This window comes from Pseudopipra pipra, chromosome 4 (genome assembly GCF_036250125.1).
Source record: "Pseudopipra pipra isolate bDixPip1 chromosome 4, bDixPip1.hap1, whole genome shotgun sequence".
Taxonomy (NCBI): domain Eukaryota; kingdom Metazoa; phylum Chordata; class Aves; order Passeriformes; family Pipridae; genus Pseudopipra; species Pseudopipra pipra.
In genome coordinates, this window is record NC_087552.1 from 53,244,877 (window position 1) to 53,262,617 (window position 17,741).

General features: G+C 39.0%; 2 protein-coding genes across 11 annotated transcripts in view; both read right to left on the bottom strand.

Annotated features, from left to right (window-relative positions):
• Positions 1 to 3,473, bottom strand: part of C4H4orf19 (chromosome 4 C4orf19 homolog) — a 48,175-nt gene extending 44,702 nt beyond the window's left edge. For 4 of the 8 annotated variants that reach the window (XM_064653044.1, XM_064653045.1, XM_064653039.1 and 1 more), the window contains exon 1: positions 2,807 to 3,122. The gene's annotated coding sequence lies outside the window, so the exon portion shown is untranslated. Of the gene's footprint in view, positions 1 to 2,806 lie in introns of all 8 variants that reach the window. The other 4 variants (XR_010430202.1, XR_010430201.1, XR_010430200.1 and 1 more) reach the window with 4 other exon arrangements.
• Positions 3,474 to 7,817: 4,344 nt separating this feature from the next.
• NWD2 (NACHT and WD repeat domain containing 2) overlaps positions 7,818 to 17,741 on the bottom strand; it is a 53,593-nt gene continuing 43,669 nt past the window's right edge. For all 3 annotated transcript variants that reach the window (XM_064653034.1, XM_064653036.1, XM_064653035.1), the window contains 4 exons: positions 17,536 to 17,739; positions 15,907 to 16,051; positions 15,025 to 15,614; positions 7,818 to 13,459 (listed from right to left, as the gene is read on the bottom strand). In XM_064653034.1, coding sequence (XP_064509104.1) covers positions 9,527 to 13,459; positions 15,025 to 15,614; positions 15,907 to 16,051; positions 17,536 to 17,739 — 4,872 coding nt within the window. In that variant the 3' untranslated portion in view covers positions 7,818 to 9,526. The remainder of the gene's footprint in view (positions 13,460 to 15,024; positions 15,615 to 15,906; positions 16,052 to 17,535; positions 17,740 to 17,741) is intronic.

Below are 17,741 nucleotides of genomic sequence, written 5' to 3' on the forward strand. Positions count from 1 at the left end.
CTGGTTAGCCATGCCCTCCACATCACAACTTTGTTTTGTGGGCTGACAGGAGACCACATATAATCCTCAGAAAAACAGCTCTGAAGGAGAAATTGTAAATTCCAAACAAATATTTATTGCCTGACTACATTTCATAGTGTTTTAGTGGATTGAGTCCCTCCCACCTTAAGTCTTTAGTGAAACAGTATCAGTGGAAGATGTAGACAATGCTGAGGCCATGTTTAATTGGATACTGTGCAAACATAGCAAAAGACCATCCCTTCCTGAAAGATGTGAATAAAGGCTTTCCTTGGCTTTTATTCAGTAAAGTCTGAGAGCTAATACTTTTAGCAAGTTTGTTTCCTTGAGCTCAGGTACAAAAACCAGTGTGATTAGAGAAGGGCCTCAACACTCAGAAATGTTTACCTTGCGCAGTGACCGCTTTTAACCAGGCTTTCCAAGGAAGGAAGCCGTGGTTCCCTTCACTTGAAGCTTTTGCTCTATCTTCCCACCTACCTAGAACTGTGCAAAAATCATCAGGTTGATGATTTTCGATATTAGCCTTAAATCTGGTTAAGGTTCCCAGAGATCTGCAAGCTTTTTGAAAGATTTGAATTGGCTTTTGACCAATGCTTATCTTAGCTCTGGTTTTGGGGTAAAGAGAAAATTATTCCAAACTCCTGGTAGCATTTTCATTTTTATGTTTGCTTGACTTCTCCAAAATTCAAGAGAAAAGTTCTCCTTTAGGTTTCCAATTGTCTCAGTTTCCAGGAACTTCTCTCTTTTTTTTTTGGTTATGAGCAGGAAGTATTTGATTTGTGTGGATTCCCTATGAAACAACACTAGATTTAATTCGATGTGACAAAGCAAGAGAATAGGTTGTTTGGTTCATCAGAAAAAAAGAAGAGCAGTACAAATTCCTTTACTAAATGTAAAATTGTGGGTATAAAAAACATCTGAACTACTAGTACTAGCTAGCAAACATCTCATTTATATTCCTTTCTTTAGGAAAGGAGTAAACGCTCCCCCTCATTCAGTGGCCACCTTTCTGGTCACAGAGTAATAGTGTGCATTTTACCTTCCACCCTACAAAGACACTTTGTGTAATTAACATTCAACAAATTTAACTCCTGAGCTACTAAGAGCTGGTTTACCATGACACACCCAATTTGTACAAACATTTCTTAGAAGAGACTGGCCATGGCAGGCTTTCTTGGTGTTTCAGGTGCAATGTTCCTCCTTGGTGAAAGCCTGTGGTTGGCTGTTTTTTGGGAGCTGGTGTGTTCCTCTCACTCCCCTGAGATTTAAATGTAGTTTAGCAAATAAGGCCCTTATCTACAAGAGTTTCTAAACAGATTTTTGTAAGTAATATAAGTTCAGAGGTCAGTTATAGTAAATTCAGAAGAGTTCTTTAAAGTGTAGTGACTTATTGCTACACTTCCCATCAGCACAGTTGTGAGCGACTCTATCAGGAGGCTGGTACAATTAGTTTGATAAAAAGACACTTGATGTCTCAGGCTGATCTAGGCTAATCATACTTGGGTCTTGGCCCTACTCAGCATAAGACCTGCTATGTTTCAAGGTGGGCATTCTGAAAGTGAATGACAATTTTTTGAAGTGCCACTGGTAAACTTGTTTGGACTCAAATTTATTTTAAATACTGGTAATGACAAAACTAATTTTTTTTCCCCGAAGAAAGTTAAGAGCTTATTGAAGCAAGTTGCTTCAGGTATAATTATTATCTACTTCTTTTAGTGTCTCCTAGCATTTTGTGTGAAGAAGAAAAAGAGATGCGTTTTATAGAATAAACTGCGAAAAAAATACATTGTCTGCAATCACCACCTAATCATTGTAGGAGCAAAACAATAAACACTGCTTGCTGCTTTTGTGGAGTGGGAATCCTTAGGGAGTGGAAATCTTATGATGCATTAGAGATCTTTTAGTAAATTTGGATTCTGTAGCTCTATAGAATGTAGTCTTTAACTGAATTCCTATAAAGAGATTAAAATGCTGAGTATTTAAAACGTTGTCTGAAAACAATTACAGTTTAAAGAAAAATCATGAGAAAAAGATCTTTGTGATGAAAATGCTAATGCTCTGCACTGGAAAACTCCTTCAGCACTAGTAAAAAAAAATGAACTCCTGCAATACTGCCAGCAATTGTCAGTGAATCTTTATCACTCCCTGTGAAAACTGATATGCTTTAATGCAATTTAAATTCTTTCTTTAAATAAACTGATTTTAACTGTCTTTCCTCGAAGTCCATATTTTGTAATTTTTTCTCCTTTTATGGAGCACTGTAGTATTCCCCATCTGCCTTTCATTTGCTTTTGCAAGATTTTATTTTTAAATGTACCAAATTCTAGGAGGAGAGATCAGAAATCGTGTAAGTACAGTGAGGAACTGAATCCATTAAAATACACTTTGATTTGAGTGACTGAAACAATGTGCAATTCATGGTATAAGTAAAGTTAGAAGAGTTCTAAATCCCTTCATTTCAGACATCAAAGACATATTAACTCCCCCTTTGCCCCACATACTCTAACACAACCCTTTCAATAACTAAGAAATCTTAAAAAATATTACTTTTTAAATAGAGTTGGCTTTAAAATTGTTTTTGTTTGGATTTCCACTGAGCCAACTCTGTTTCTGATTGTAAAAACAATACTATTCTACAACAGGTGGAACAAATGAGAACAGATATTTTCAGGATAAATCTCTTAGGGTATTTTGAAAGGTGCAAAAGAAATACAGTGCAAAATATGTCTTATAAACAGTTTCTCTAGAAAGCACAATGTTACAAGTTTAAAGGAAGAACTTTTCCTACCTGCAGGTTTTGTGTGGATCAGGAAGTGTAGCTTTTTCTGATTACAATCTTCCATGGCTTAGCTCGGCTTCTGCATTTGAATGTTAAATATGTAAGAATGCCTTGTTTAGCTTGGGAGTTTGCATGACCTCTTAATGAGACACTGTAGTTAGTGTCATTGGGTATTAAGGCATCATGTGACTGTAGATGAAAATAAAATCCTTCAAAGTTTGCATTTAATACTTCCTAGAATCTGTAACCCTTTACCTGCAGGCTGGATAAAAGCCTGATAGAGCTCACCATTTTATGGTCAGAGTTAAAAAAAGGAGAAGTAGAAGAGCACGTGCCAAATAATTCCTTTCCTCAGAGGCAGTCACAACAACCACAACAAAGTCCGAGCCTGTCAGTGTATTCATGCTGCCATTTGCATATTCTTAAAATTAAATCTCCCCATATCACAAACAGTGCTGGAGGGATTTGGCAGCAAGTTCCTCTCTTACATGTTGGCTGGCAATGTTTTGGGTGATTCTTTACGGAGAAACTCAGCTCTAAGGTATATTTGCAGGCATCACGTCACGTTTACCTGTGAAAGCTGCTGACTTTCCTGGAATTGTTTTGATTCGAGTGTGGTGTTTCCAAAAGTGATACAGAAGATATTCTACTGCCACAGCCCAGTTAAGAGAGTGTCCCCTGTGCAGGAGGAGAGATTTAACTTAAGCACGCAACTGAGTCAGGTGTGACCTTTAATATGTATCGATGTACCTGGAAACTAAAAAAAGCCTCCCATAAAGAACGGGCACTCAGATTGAGTCACCTGACTGCCTGTGTCACAGCCGGGGGGTGCCGAGCAGGAATAACAGATCCTTCTTGATAGTACTTTGGAAACGTTCAGCTAAATCCCTTCTTTGTTGCTTTTTTTTTTTTTTTTTTTTTTTTTTTTTTTTTTTTTGTGGTGTTAAGCCTCATGGAAGCAGTTGTATGAGGTTTGGCTGCTATATTGAGTAGGTGTGCTGTTGTCACTCTAAATAATGCCAGATTTATGGTTGCCTCCCTGCCTTGCAGGGGTTGCATCCTTGCCTTCCCCAGAAGGATGGCATGCTTCCACTCATATCTGCTCTGAGCTGAAGCTGAGACTGTCAAACTTGTGTCAGCAGTGGGCTGGGGAAATCAGGCAGGTCCCGTGCCTGGGAGCAGGGACCCAGATACTCCGCCTGGCCCAGCCTCCTACTGCAGGAGCCAGCACACATGGGGAGTGAAATGTCAGATGCCAGCAAAGAAATTAATAAAAGCTGCTTTGAATATGGTTATTTTAAGTAGAGGGCTATGTCATAACGTAAAGACCAAGTATCATTTACAGGCTGTGAGCTGCAAAGCTCTGCAACAGCTCTTTGGCAAATTTTAAATTTTTTTCTCCTGCAAACAATTAGTGTTAGCTGAAAATGGACTTCAAGAGCCAGGAAGTTTCTTAGTACAAAACCATCACTAAACTCTCCAAAGGCTCTCTGGTCAGTAAGTGAAGAATTGTTAGGCTAACATATCCCCAAGTTGTGAGAAGAGGTGAGGGAGGTAGGAGATGCAAACAGTTTGGGGCTACCTCTGCAGCATGGAGTCTGATGCTGTGTGCAGCCTTGCGCACAGTGTGTGTTTGTACCTGGCTTACAGCTCTGCCAAGCTGGAGCTAACCCCCATGGGCCAGCTTGGCTGTATTTTGCCTGTGGTATTTTGCCATTGAACTCGTGGCTGCTGGGCTAATGAGGTGGGCTAATAGGCTGAGAAATGTTCCAGTTGAAAAGCTGGGTCGTAAGCCAGGAGGCCACTGGAAACAACCTCAGGGAGGCTGCCTCCCCTCTTCTCCTGATACTTGGCCCCTTCTCAGAGGTTTTCCACAGCTACTGTATTTTTTGTTGTTCCTCAGACTGTTCATTCTCGTGATTTGTCGAACCTACATCCAGTATTTCTGCAATAGTAAAGTTCTGCCCCAGCCCCTGCAATCCCAAGTGTGCTGTGCTCCTGAAAGCTAACGTTTTCTATGAGTATGTGCAAACTGCTGGGATCTTTTTGGGATCATTGCCTGACAGGTTTTCACAGATGTGTTCTGCAGGAAATGATCACTTGTCTCACCAATCCATAGTCCTTGTTCAAAAACACGGGTGTGACAACATTTTTTTCAAAGGAAAAGTATTTGAGACATTCAGCCTGCAGAAATCCTCTTTTTCCTTTAATCTCATTCTTGTACCTGTTTTGGCTGAAGTTTTCTGGAGAATGTTCCTGCTGAGATATAAGGCTACCTTGAAAAATTGCAGCCTAAAAGGTTAACTTTGTGACTTCATATACTATTGTCAACATGATATTAGTGGGATGTGCTGGGCAATTTACTAACAGGCAGTGGGATAACATAGACAAATGGCAGCAAACCACCGTGTTCTGTTTTTATCTGTGCTACATGATGTCTGGATTTTTGCAATTTTGTGTATTTCACTTTAAATATGCTGAATATTTCAGTCTAGAGGCTTTCTCACATCCACTGAAATGCACATGGAATCAGAGATTTATGGTAGAAAAGCAGGCAGATGATTTTATTTATACAGTATTGTGTGGTGAAAACTCTGACAGCAGGAACATGTGAACAAAAATCCGTTTTTGTATATTCACTGCTGAGGCTGGAGAGGAGATCAGTGTGCTGCCAAAAGGGCAGGTGCTGCAGCTGGAGACTGTATCAAGGCTGGGAACATGTGAGGGGCTTTGCTGAGGATGGGGGCATCACTCACCCTGGTAAGCAAGAGCTGCATGGGCCTGGGATGATAGGACAGTGGAGATAGGGAGAAGGGCTTGGTAGGGGCAGATTTTAAATGTCACTTTGGGAACCATCTGTGATTTCAAGAGCATGTTACGCTGGACTGGACATGTTGGGGGAACATTCTCTCACACTCTTCTGGTTATTGGCCTGGGTTTTTGAGTGAATTGAGCACTGTGTAGCTTGTCCTTGATAGTGAAAGGCCCTTTTTCACAGATGGGTGGTGGTGCAAGCTTCTCCTTCTGGAGAAGCACATGATAAAATGCCTCAGCCTGCCTTGGGGAGGCTAGAAAGGCAAACCACAGGAGAAAATGTAGCTCACTACTCTCCTTGCACCCATGTGGTGACCCAGGAAGAGATATGAGTAATGTCCACAGCAGGGTACAAGAACTTGAAGGAGGTCATATTTGTAGCATAAAGGCTTTATAGGGATTCTTAGTAACAAATCCTTGCTAATGAAACCCATCCAAAGGCCGTAGTCCATATTTGGATGATTACATAATCAATTTTATGGTTATATGAAAAATAACGTGTAAAAAAGTAAGATGTCTTTGGTTTTATAATTAGGAGAAATAAAATTAGTCTGTCCTTTTGCAATATTAGTAGTTATATTAAATCAGTTTTTTTTTAAATCTTTAATCAACAAAATAAAACAATGCAGATTGTTGTTAATAGCCTAATAGTAGTGCCCCAAAGGACTGACTTTATGATGTATCATACAGACACACATATAGTTTTTGACAAAGGGCAAACTCTCAGGATTTTAAGCTGAAACAGTACACTCTGGATATGAACACTATTTTAGCAATCAATATTTGCTTTAAATTCTCTTTGCAAGATGGCTAAAATTTCTGTTTCCACAGGTAGAGGGCTTGAGTCTGCAGCATGGAGAAATCAGGGCGGGGGAGCCACTGAAACCTGAATGCCCCCTGAATGCAGAGTTTTCCAGGCTACATGTTAACTCACATTCTGATGTTATCTGATAGTAATGTGAAAAAAAAGTCAAATGGCCACAGGCAGTTTGAAATGAAGTCACGGGCTGTGCATTCCCCAGCTGTGGTGCAAAGGAAATGACTGATAAAAATATTTTTTCTAGCTGACCTCCGGCTTACCTTTGTCTGCCAAAGAATTTCCGGCTAATTCCGCTTTAAAGCTTTCTTGCAGCTACAGCCTATTCCTAAAATCTTCTGTGTCAGAAAACATGGACCCCGTCTGAACCTGTTTATTGATGCACTTTATCTAAAAAACAAATGAAAGCTTTGTACTAAATATGCAAATAGTGCTCCTTAACAGAAAATAAATTGCTCTATTCCTATCTAGGGATAGAACAGCACTTGGCATTTGGATGGCTCATTATTGGAGAAACTACTTAGTCTCCGTACCTGTGGATAGACATACTTGGGGACAGATTTGTGAGGGGCTATGGAGCACTCACTCTTGCAGTAGCAAGTATTTGGACACTGAGCAGCCTAATGCCATTCAGTAGCCTGTGCCTGCCTCTTAGGCTCAGTGTGAGGAATCTGACCCCTGAGAAATTGATTCAGAAAGCTGGAAAGCTGAATGAGATAGGTTAGGCACATGATGTGATTCTTGGGGACGTCCGGTGAGGGACTTAAGAGTTGGACTCGATGGTCTTTTGTGGGTCCCTTCGAACTCAGCATATTCTGTAGTTCTATTATTATTCTATACTTCATTGCCACCCAAAGTTAGCCACTCTCTTGGCAGATATGAGATGTATTTTACTCTTCCAAGATAATGAAAGCACTAACTTTCCAATATTACACAGGTTATGCACAAGGAGTTCAAGGCTGAAATGTGTGAGTTATGCACTGCATTTGAAAGAAGGTGGAAGTTGTTTACTTTCAGGACAGGATTCTGGGAGCCGTGGTTCCCACAGGTCCATAGCTCTACAGGTCTGAAGAGAAGTGGGATTTCAGGTGCTCCTCTCTCTTCTGTGCTTTGTCCTGGGTAGTTTACACAAGCCTTCGTGTCTGTTGACTTGCATACCAGCAGTATGCAATCTAGTCATAAACACCACCTAAGCATGGTGTTTTTTTGGCAAATCTCATTGGGTTTTTTGAATGCTTGATTTAGTCAAGTGAAAGGGGAAAATACTGAAATTTTTCCTTATGAATATAGCCCTCAGAAATTATTTAAATACAGGCCAAAGGGAGCTGTGAAGGCCTTGTGTCCCTCTGCCAGAGTAAAATTTCCCTGAAATTAAGGGACACGTACAAGTCTGCTTCCATAGTTTATTAGTACAAACAATGCATACACAAGACTGTATATTGTTTGAAGACTGCAATAGATTTCTAATTTAACAACTTTGTAACAAAATTTAACTAAATTTGACATTTATGAAAATATAAATCTCTGATTGGGTAGGTTTTCCCAACAATACAAAGTTTACATAAAAACATTCAATATGATCTATTAGTTGCAAACAAGTTAGGAAAAATCATTCAAGTCACTTAATATACTATATTGGCTTTTACACTGAACATTCACACACTACATTAAATTCTAGCTTAGCATTCATTTCTTGGAAATCTGTGACATGGGGTTCTGATTTTAAAAATAAAATTATTCTGTTTAAATAATTTGAAAATATATCCACAGATATGCCATCTTTAAGATATGTAAGGAGGGGAAAATTTTCTTATCCTTTCAGATATTGTCCAATATATGTTTTTACTTGGGAAAACGTAAATTTTTTACAGCATTTGTTGTTATTTCACAATTTCTCCCTTGAAACGGTAAAACTGTACAAAAGGCTCAAAACAGTTCTAAAGCAGAAAGTGAAGCTTGTACATATGTGGAAGTAAGAAAAACCCATTACAAATTGGACCAGTAAAGGACCTTTGAACAGCCTTTATGTGTAGTGGAGGATTTCACCACATATACTAAGTGTCCCAGAGTGTTTGGTCATTTGATCTGTGTTTATCATGGGAAAGAACAAAAATGATAGTAAGGCAAATGTTATAAGGATTAATATATGGCAGATCTGAAAACTATTAAGATTACTTTAGGGACATAGGAGATACTTTAGATTTTCTTACAACAAAACAGATAGCAACCTTTTAACATAAAGAAATTAATGTGTTTAACTGTTCATCTGTAACGCTCTTTGTCTTTGAAAAATTTTCATTATGACCTGACTAATACACACTATGAAGACAAAAAATTTCTCTAAACCAAAAATAAAACCCCAATCCCTATACTTCTTTTACAACTTAGGATTTTTTTCATTTTATCACAATACAGAAATCTGAAATCCCTGCATGCAGTTAAAAAAAAAAAAGCTTTCAGTCCATTCATTAAGGTGAAACAAATACTTGTTGCCTCACATGGTGACATGTTTACAGCTGACTGGCACCTACTCCATTCAACCCAAAGAATAATCCCAATTAAAAAGAAAAATCAAAGTAAGCATTTTTAAAATGATGATGGAATGTATCAAGTGTTCCAGGTTGGCAGGTGACATCTTGTCATTGCACCATCAAGCAGAAAAACGCATTTTTGCAAGTGGTTATAAAGCCGACTGTTAGCTGTAGACCCACCTAGGTGACTTGGAATATAAAACAGCGGTCTGACTCTTCTCACCAATCATGTGGAGGTTTAGTTCTAGTTAAAACAGTCTGTCAGACCCAAATGTGATCACCTGACTTCTGTAATAGCATAACAATTTTGACAGTATTGCTAGAAATTTTTAATCAAGGCCCTGGTGAAATTCTGGACTGAACCTTGTATTCTGAAATTAAAAAAAAACCCTGCAGCCCATTTATATTTACTTTTATGTTTACATAAGTGTAAGACAGAAAAAAACCAGCTGGTCTGCCCTCTGCTGTTTCTATCTGTCTTCCAAGAAACACACTGATTTTTAACATGAATTCAGAAAACATACCTATGCAAGTATACTATTCAGATAAGCTCATCCAGATGGTTAGTCAGTTGTCAGAGGCAAAACTGTGTCCTCTGCAATCTATGGCTGAGCACACTTTCTCATAGCAATAGTTGTGTTTTTTGGTTGGTGTTGCTTCACTCACCTCAGGCTCTATAACTGTAATGGGGCTATCCCTTGCAAATACTTCTGTTGATTCCCTCCAAATGCAGTCTGCAGCTGCTTTGAAGCTATAATTGTGACATTTTGGCCTAATCACTTGTGTTGTGTTATTGAAAATCTGACGGCTGTTTGAAGTAGCAATTTTGATTTTCAGTGCAGCATCAACTCGATCCACTACAGTGTAAGTACCTATACTTCCATCATCAAATCCAATAATAATGTTTAAATGTCTCTGTGAGAGTGTAAGAAAAGTGGGAGTTTTGTAAAGAGAACAGGCACCAATGTTTTTGCCATCAGCCAGCCTCATTACAATTAAGCTGGAGACCGCACCATTATCATCATCTTCCTCACCACGACAACAAATGTATACAAGGTAGCGGCCATCACGAGACAGCCTCTGCCGCCAGATGACACCTGGAGCGTGAACCACACGAAGTTTTCCACTGTATAAATCAAGTACATTGATGTTCTCATCACCACGTGTTATAATTCCTAGCTTCCCATTTGGAGATATTTCAAAGTCTTCCAATTTTTTTAAGAAATTGGTAGGCAACTGTACACGCTTGCAGATGACTTCTTCTGTTAAGCTCCAGATATTCACAGTTTCAGTAGATGTTATAAATACGATAATATCTGGGCAGTCTGGTATCAACTTAATATCCACAATGCTTGCACCATCATCACAGCAAAACTTCTTTGTTATGCTGCCTGTCCAGAGACTGACAGCCAAGACTTTGTTCTTTGCCATTCCGACTACGAATGTATTTGCAGTTGTTATAAATGCATTCTGTAAGGCAACTAAAATATTGCAAACTCTATGTCCTGTGGCCAGTCGCCAAACTCTGGATGCATTTTGCTCACAGAGAGAGACTACAAATTGATCATTATGAGTAATCATTAGTTCTGAGATTTTCTGTCCATTAATGCGGAAGATATTTTCACCACTAACAGTGTGCCATACGTACTGGCTGCATTTGTCATCTGATGTAACCATTATCTCTCCAGAAGAGGTCAGCACGCAGTTTTCAACAATACCTTCATGCTTGAATACAGCTTCAATGAATCCGGTGCTGAAGTTCCACTTATGGACAGAATCTGATCCATCTAATGTGTATATTAATTCACCTCTGGCTGGCAACACCAGCCTTTGGATAGGCTTGCCAGATTTGTCAATATTGGACATAGCAGTTATGATGTCTATATCCCAAATAGAAAGGACACCACTGGTGGATAAGGATAGCAGCATGTTATGATGATTTGATTTAATTAGCCTGACTATAGTTCCTGAGATTTCCTGTAAGCTTGCCATACACTGTCCAGTATCTCTTCTCCAAACAAAAATGGCTGAGGTATTTTCCATTGAAGCAATTATACAGTTGCTATTTTTGGACAACACGGCAGATATAAAACGCTCATTGTGTTTAGCTCTAAACTTTTCAGCCACCTTCCACACACGAGTGTCAAGAAGTTCAATGCTGAGAGCCTTACAAATTAAAATTGCACTTTGGTCTTCAGAAAGCTCTATGCTGACAACTTCACTGTCTTCCCTTCTGCAGTCAAAGTCATCTGTAAGCTGGGGACTTGCAATCTCCTCCATATTCCAAACAGAGAGGCTACCCTCACTGTCCACCATCACCATTTCTTGGGCTGTGTCCAGAATGAGAAGGAATTTCACAAACCCACTTGAAAATTCAGAGGTCACAGTGGTCAGCTTCTCTCCACTGCCCAAGTGAAAAATGGTTGCAGTGTTCAAATACTGTCCACAAAATGCATAAACTCCATCTGGAGAACACTGCACACAGGTCACTTCGTACCAGCAGTGGAAGTGATAGAGAGGCCAGCCGTAAAGCAGATCTATTACCGTAACATCTTTGCTGGCCTCCAGCCAAGCAAGTGCATGGTTGACTGATAATGTAAATCCATTTATAAAAGTGGAGCCCCCAATTCCACAATGTTTTGATCCCTTAATTTCCACCTCAGACAGAAGACAGGAATTTATGTTATCATATATCAAAAGAGTGTTGTTTGTTGTAGCCACTACAAGATACTTTTCATCACTAGTGAGCTTCATCCCTAAGATAACGGACGGAGCTGTTGTAATTTGCCTTAGTAACTGGCGGGTCTCTACATCCCAAGTGCTAATGGAGCCATTTTCTAAAGCAGCAATAATTGTGCTGGGATTAAATGTAGGCAAAATCTCAGTGACATGCATGCAGCTGGATGACAATGGCAGGCGCTCAGGGCTGTAAGTGACATCCATGGAAGAATGCAAAGGGACGATAGAGCAGTACTTGGGTCCATCCTTGTCACATTCTAGGAGGAGATGTCGGAGTTTGGGCAATGAACTTACTACTGGGAGAAGCCTCTGCTGCAATTCAGCAGAGAGTGAACCTGGGTATTTTACTACTTTGAACTTTATACTGCGGAGGGTACTGGCCAGAAATTTCAGCTCCTTTTCTTGAGAGTAGGTGTAAGCCAGTTCTATGTCAGAAAGTGCTTTATCAAACTGCCCTATTCTAATCATGGTGTACAGCCAGCTGAAGTTCATAATGACTCCATACAGAAGATCATCAGTTCTTCCACATCTTGTCAAGTGATGAATAAGCTCCGTCATTTTTCTGTGATTGATAAAAAAGATATCAGGTTCTAATGGATTACACTGAAAGACCCATGGCTGATCTGGTGCCTGCCTGTCAAAAGCAGTCTGATCCATGCAATGCTTTTCATCCTCGTTCAGGCCTCTACTGTCATGGTCAGGACAGCCACTCAGATATTGGTCATTGCTGTAAAAAGGTTTTCTTCGTCCACCAGACCAAACACCAAGGAAATACTCTGCCATGACTGTGTGCATTTCACGCAAGTCTTCTTCGTTGTGCAGGTACAATTTCTGGGCAATTAGTTGCAAGTGCCTATTTGCCCAAAGAAGCAGTGTTACATTTTTCACCTGTCGCTCTATTAAGTATCCTTGTAAGCCCTCCTTAAGCCTTGCAATATATATATATGGAATTCTCAATGGATTACTGTCTCTGATGCTCTCATTCAGTTCATACATAACACTGTTGTCAAGGGCTAAAATATCTTCCAGTTCCATTTCACTCAGGCCAGATCTGGACATAGTAATGTAGCCAAGTGCTCTTGACAATAGTCTTGATCCACACTTGTTTTCCAGTGACCAAAACAACTGCTCTATGCTTTCATGGACAGTGACACAGAGGGAGGACTCATCCACATCCTTGTGTGATCTCCAGTTCCTGACCTCTCTGAAGGTTAAGTTCACAAACATAGGCAGTGTGCACTTGGAGAATGCCTGATTGACATAGATTTGTTGCCCTGATGTTACTTTTCTTTTAACTCGCAGCAGTTGATGTTTCAGTACTTGACTACACGTCTTTCTGTCCCTTGCAGTCAATTCAATATAGTTGCTTTCTTCATGAATAAGGCACCTCAGTTTTTGCAAGATCCCATGCTTGTTTGGCAGTGTTGACAAAATTATCCGTACTGAGCGGGGAAGGTGAATGGGAAGCCACCAGAGCTTCCTACCATCGTCACTATCTGTTAGCTGTTCTAGGGCATCAAATATTATAACCAGTGGCCTGTGAAATGAAGACTCATTCAAGAGATTTATGAACAAGTCCCGAAGGTCATGAATCTTTTTTGGGTAACTTTGTACGAGGCAACGGTAGTTGACTGCTAGTTGTTCACAAATGCTCTGAAGTATATTCTTCAGATCTGTACTTGTTTCAGTGGATCCCAAAAATCTTATAACTACCACAGGGTCAGAATCTGGTCCCATCTCTTCTTGCAACCAGGAATAGGCCTAGAATATAGAGCATAATTTAGTTTATATCTCAGTGAAGCACAGTAACAGAGTTTATAAATAGTGATAGCCTGTATATAAATAAATCATTTTAAAATATTACTAGTTGAATAAAAATGCTTTCACTTGCAGAGTTCGAGGTGGGTTGTTTTATGTGCACTGAATGAAATTCAAAGCATATATCATCTTTGTCTAGCATAGGTAATATCTCAAAACACTAAGACTCAGATCCACAAAAAGGCTTATGTCAAAGGGGACATGACTAGAATGTAGTCCATGAATCCCAGGGTATTCTTGGCAAAATCTGTGTCACTTCAGAAAGTAAGTAGGTAGAGTGTCTTATAAATAAACTTCCTTAGACACTGCAATGTCATCCTTGGTCAGCCTACCACCAGAACATGTTTAACACGGATTCCCAGCTGAATAAAAATGAATGTCACTAGAGGACAGGGATCAGAGTACAGGTTGCCCTTAACTAGCTGGTTACCTTAAACCCTGGCCCACAGAACTACACTCTGCCTTGGTGTATCTGTCTTTTTCTCTAAAACACCGCCACAAGGAGGAAAAAGTATCTGTCTTTTGGTTAGATCACTCTAAGCAAGTGAGGAATGTGGTTTTAAATCTTCCCTGTCTTTGGAGGCTAACAAGCTCAGTTCCTTTATTTGCCACATCTTTCCACCACACTTTATGTTATTACAGTATTTTAAAAGAAAAGCATAAACAGAGTCTCTAGGTTGACTTATGTACTCAGATCTGAAAAAAGAGCTCAATTTGCAAATCCCAATTTCATATACACAACTAATGTAACTTTATAGGAAGTAGATACATTATAAACAGTATTGTTCCCTTCTCCATTTCTTTCTGCCTGATATGGCTGTTTCCTAGCCCACTATGCTAAATTCTCTGACCACCCTGCACAGAACTCAAAGTTGTGACTCCCAGCTGAAGAATTAGGCTTAGAGATGCCAGCTTGGTCTTTTTCTGCATCTGGTCCCTCCTGGCACAAAGTGTTTCATTCATTTGCCTGTAGTAATCAGCTCAATGACTTAAACAGCATATGTCAGATAAATAAGTACAGGTATTTTTGCAGATTATTTCAGATAGATTTGTAGCAAGTGTATTAGACTAATTCTGGAATAATTTCTGATGAGAACATGAAATGGCATGACTTGGAAAGAAATACTGCGTTTGTGTTTAAGACTAAAACCAGCACATGATGTTTAGATGGTTGCAGATTCATAGGACCTCAGTGGAACAAGAGGGAGAGATCATTCTACAATATACATTGTTAATTCAAAATATATTGATTCCTATTAGGCTTCTAAGAGCTCTGTTAACCTTTTTGTGTTTTGGCTAAGCACAGATACAGATATGTTATTATCGGAAGGTAACTATTTTTCTGCATATGTGTACAATAATATGTTGAATATACCTTTTATTATTTTTATTTTATATATTGAGGGCTGATATCTGATCTGTTGACAAAAGGAAGAATGAAAACAAAGTTGGCCTTTACACACAGTAATACTCCCAACATGACATTATTATGTAAGGTATTTATTTACCTTCTTTGCCACTTCAGCTAATAGAAGAGTCTTCCCAGTGCATGGTCCGCCATATATGATAAGAGGGTTAATGTGTCCTATTTTGCTAGGTAAAACATACTTGTGAACTATGTTTAATGCCTCACATCTATATTCATAAAAAGTGGAGTACGTTTTACACAGCGATGAGTGTTGAAGAACTTCATCATACAGTGTGTCTGTCTCCGTGTCAAAATTCTGCTGCACTGTAGCTTGGATTATATCAATCATGTCTTCATAGAACTGTTTACCAAGTCCTTCAATGTAATGGTTCTCCACTTCTTGGGAGTAGCCCAGTTTCATGTCACAGTGAGTGATGGATGTGTACACTCTCAGATTGGACGATGCGACAATGGTAGGAATGAATTCGTCCCTGAGCTTGATTAGTTTCTCGTGGGCTTCAGGATCTCGTAGAAACTTCCCTGCTGTATGTACCACATCCATGTATTTTCCCATCTCTGGAATTTTAACGAAGCGCTCAATGTTGGCAATTTTCCGAATGTAGCAAACACACTTCTTTAGGAAAGCTGGTGTTTGTTTACCCAAAGCAAAATCAAGTTCATCTTCAATTGCTGAGGATGAAAAGAACACAGAGTCTCTGTTAACTTTTCTTTATAAACATGCCCTACCCCCAACAGGCAGACTCTTAAATGATTGCATCTGTTTGTAAAAAACTAAAAAAATGGAAAATTTGCTGGGTGCTTTTCTATGGGTTTTAGTCTCAAGCAAACATAACAAACCTTTTTTCCCCCCTCTCTTTAATTATATGAGAAATGCCAACAGAAATATATCTTCATGTTTGAGGAAAGGTTGACAGAAAAGACAATAAATGGATAAAATAGAAATTGTTAGTGGGAACTTTACCAGAGGAAAGATATCTCTTTGCTTGGCTATGTTTCATTTTTCCTTTCTCATACAGCAATTTCACAGCAGTCTTAAAAATCTTCTTAATCTCTTCTGATATATCTTGCCATTTGTTCTCATTCACAGAGTTTGGAGAAGATTCCATCTTTTAAAAATATCCACAGTTAAACAGTAGGTATAATACACACATCTACAACTTCAGAAAGTAACAGTCTAATATTCAAGGTCAAAAATAACAGTAACAGAGAAACACATACACTGAAAAAAATAAATAAGGGTTAAACTTTTTATACTGAAGGTGATCATAATGTAGCTACTTGGAGTATTTTGTGAATTCCTAGTGTAGGCAGCTAATGCAATATTTTTCAAGAATAAGGCTAATAATAACTTTTTTAGAAAGAGGATTTTGAAAACCAAGCCTGAAATAATAAAGCCACAGTAATACTGCTAAAATTATCACTCCTTTAATGAGAAGTAATAATGGTAATAATTTAAACTCGAATATTAGCTAGCATATTTTAAAAATACAAGATCATATGTGACATTACTTTCATTCATTCATTGCTATAGTAACAGTAATCTTACTGTCATCAGAGAGGAACTCTAATATAAATTCACTAATCCTTTCAGATGGTATCTTGCAAATGCCATGATGGAGGTTTCTCTAAGGCAGTTGGGCTTTACTTACTACAGATGAAATCTTTAAGGGGTCTCCAGTTTTCCTGGAGGGTGTAACAGGAAAAAGAACAACCTCCAGGACAAGCTCCCTAGCAACTCTTTCTTGACATATTAACAGCTGTGTATATTTTATTCCTTTCTGTAAGTTTATGAGATGTAAGTTATGTTACATCTATGCCACACCTTTAAGTTACAGCTTTAAGTTATGAACATTTTTTTATCTAGTCCTATGTATCAGTAGTTTGAAGAAAGATATAAAAGATTAATAAAAACTCCCAAACCAATAATACAGTATGCATTCAAAGTGAAGTGAAAACTCCTTTAAGGACTTCATTTTTTGTACACTAAAATCTATCCTTTGTTATATTGGATGTGTAGGAGGATAGAATTGAGCCCTGATAATATACAGTTTTTGTTGTCATCAATTAAAGGCAAATGCCTGTTTTAAAAATAATAATTAACAGTGTTCCAAAATCTTATAATACAGTTAATTAGTTAAAAGTATGACACCTAACTCAAGACACGTTAAGCACTTATTAGAGAGTTTTCTTCTATGGGGATAGAAGGGAAAATTCCTCTGCAAGTCCTGTTCATTGAAATCTAGCAAAAGCACAATACTAAGTAGAAGAGCCTGAGCTTTCCCTGTTACAACATCAGGGAAGGAAAGAGAAATCTGTACAGCTGTCTCACTAGCCCCAGTAGGTCATGGATGACAACAGTCCCCTTCCTCTAGCTGTTATCAGAGAGCACATCAATGCAGGAGTCAAGTTCCTTGGTGTTTTGCAGCTTCCTTTCCCATGCATGGAAAAGGGAGCATCACAGCAGCAGTTGCTCAGGTGTGGACAGCACTGTAGAAGCCAATTCAGAGACAGCAGCAAGTGCCTGGCCTTGGGGACTCCCTGGCACTAACTGAGAGAGAAGAATTTTGTTGAGCAGGTGACTATGACTTACCGTATTCTGGTAGTTCTTCAGCATTTCAGATTTTGGTCTGAGGTAATATGCTGGTGGCACTGCATTCTCATCCCTGCAGTACCACTCTTCTAAAATCCTTGTCTCTAGCTTGGCCTCTACAGCAGCATCCAGGATCATTTCAAATTCTGACGATTCAACTTCCCCTGGTATTCGTATGTTCCCATACTTCTCTCCCAATAGGCCCT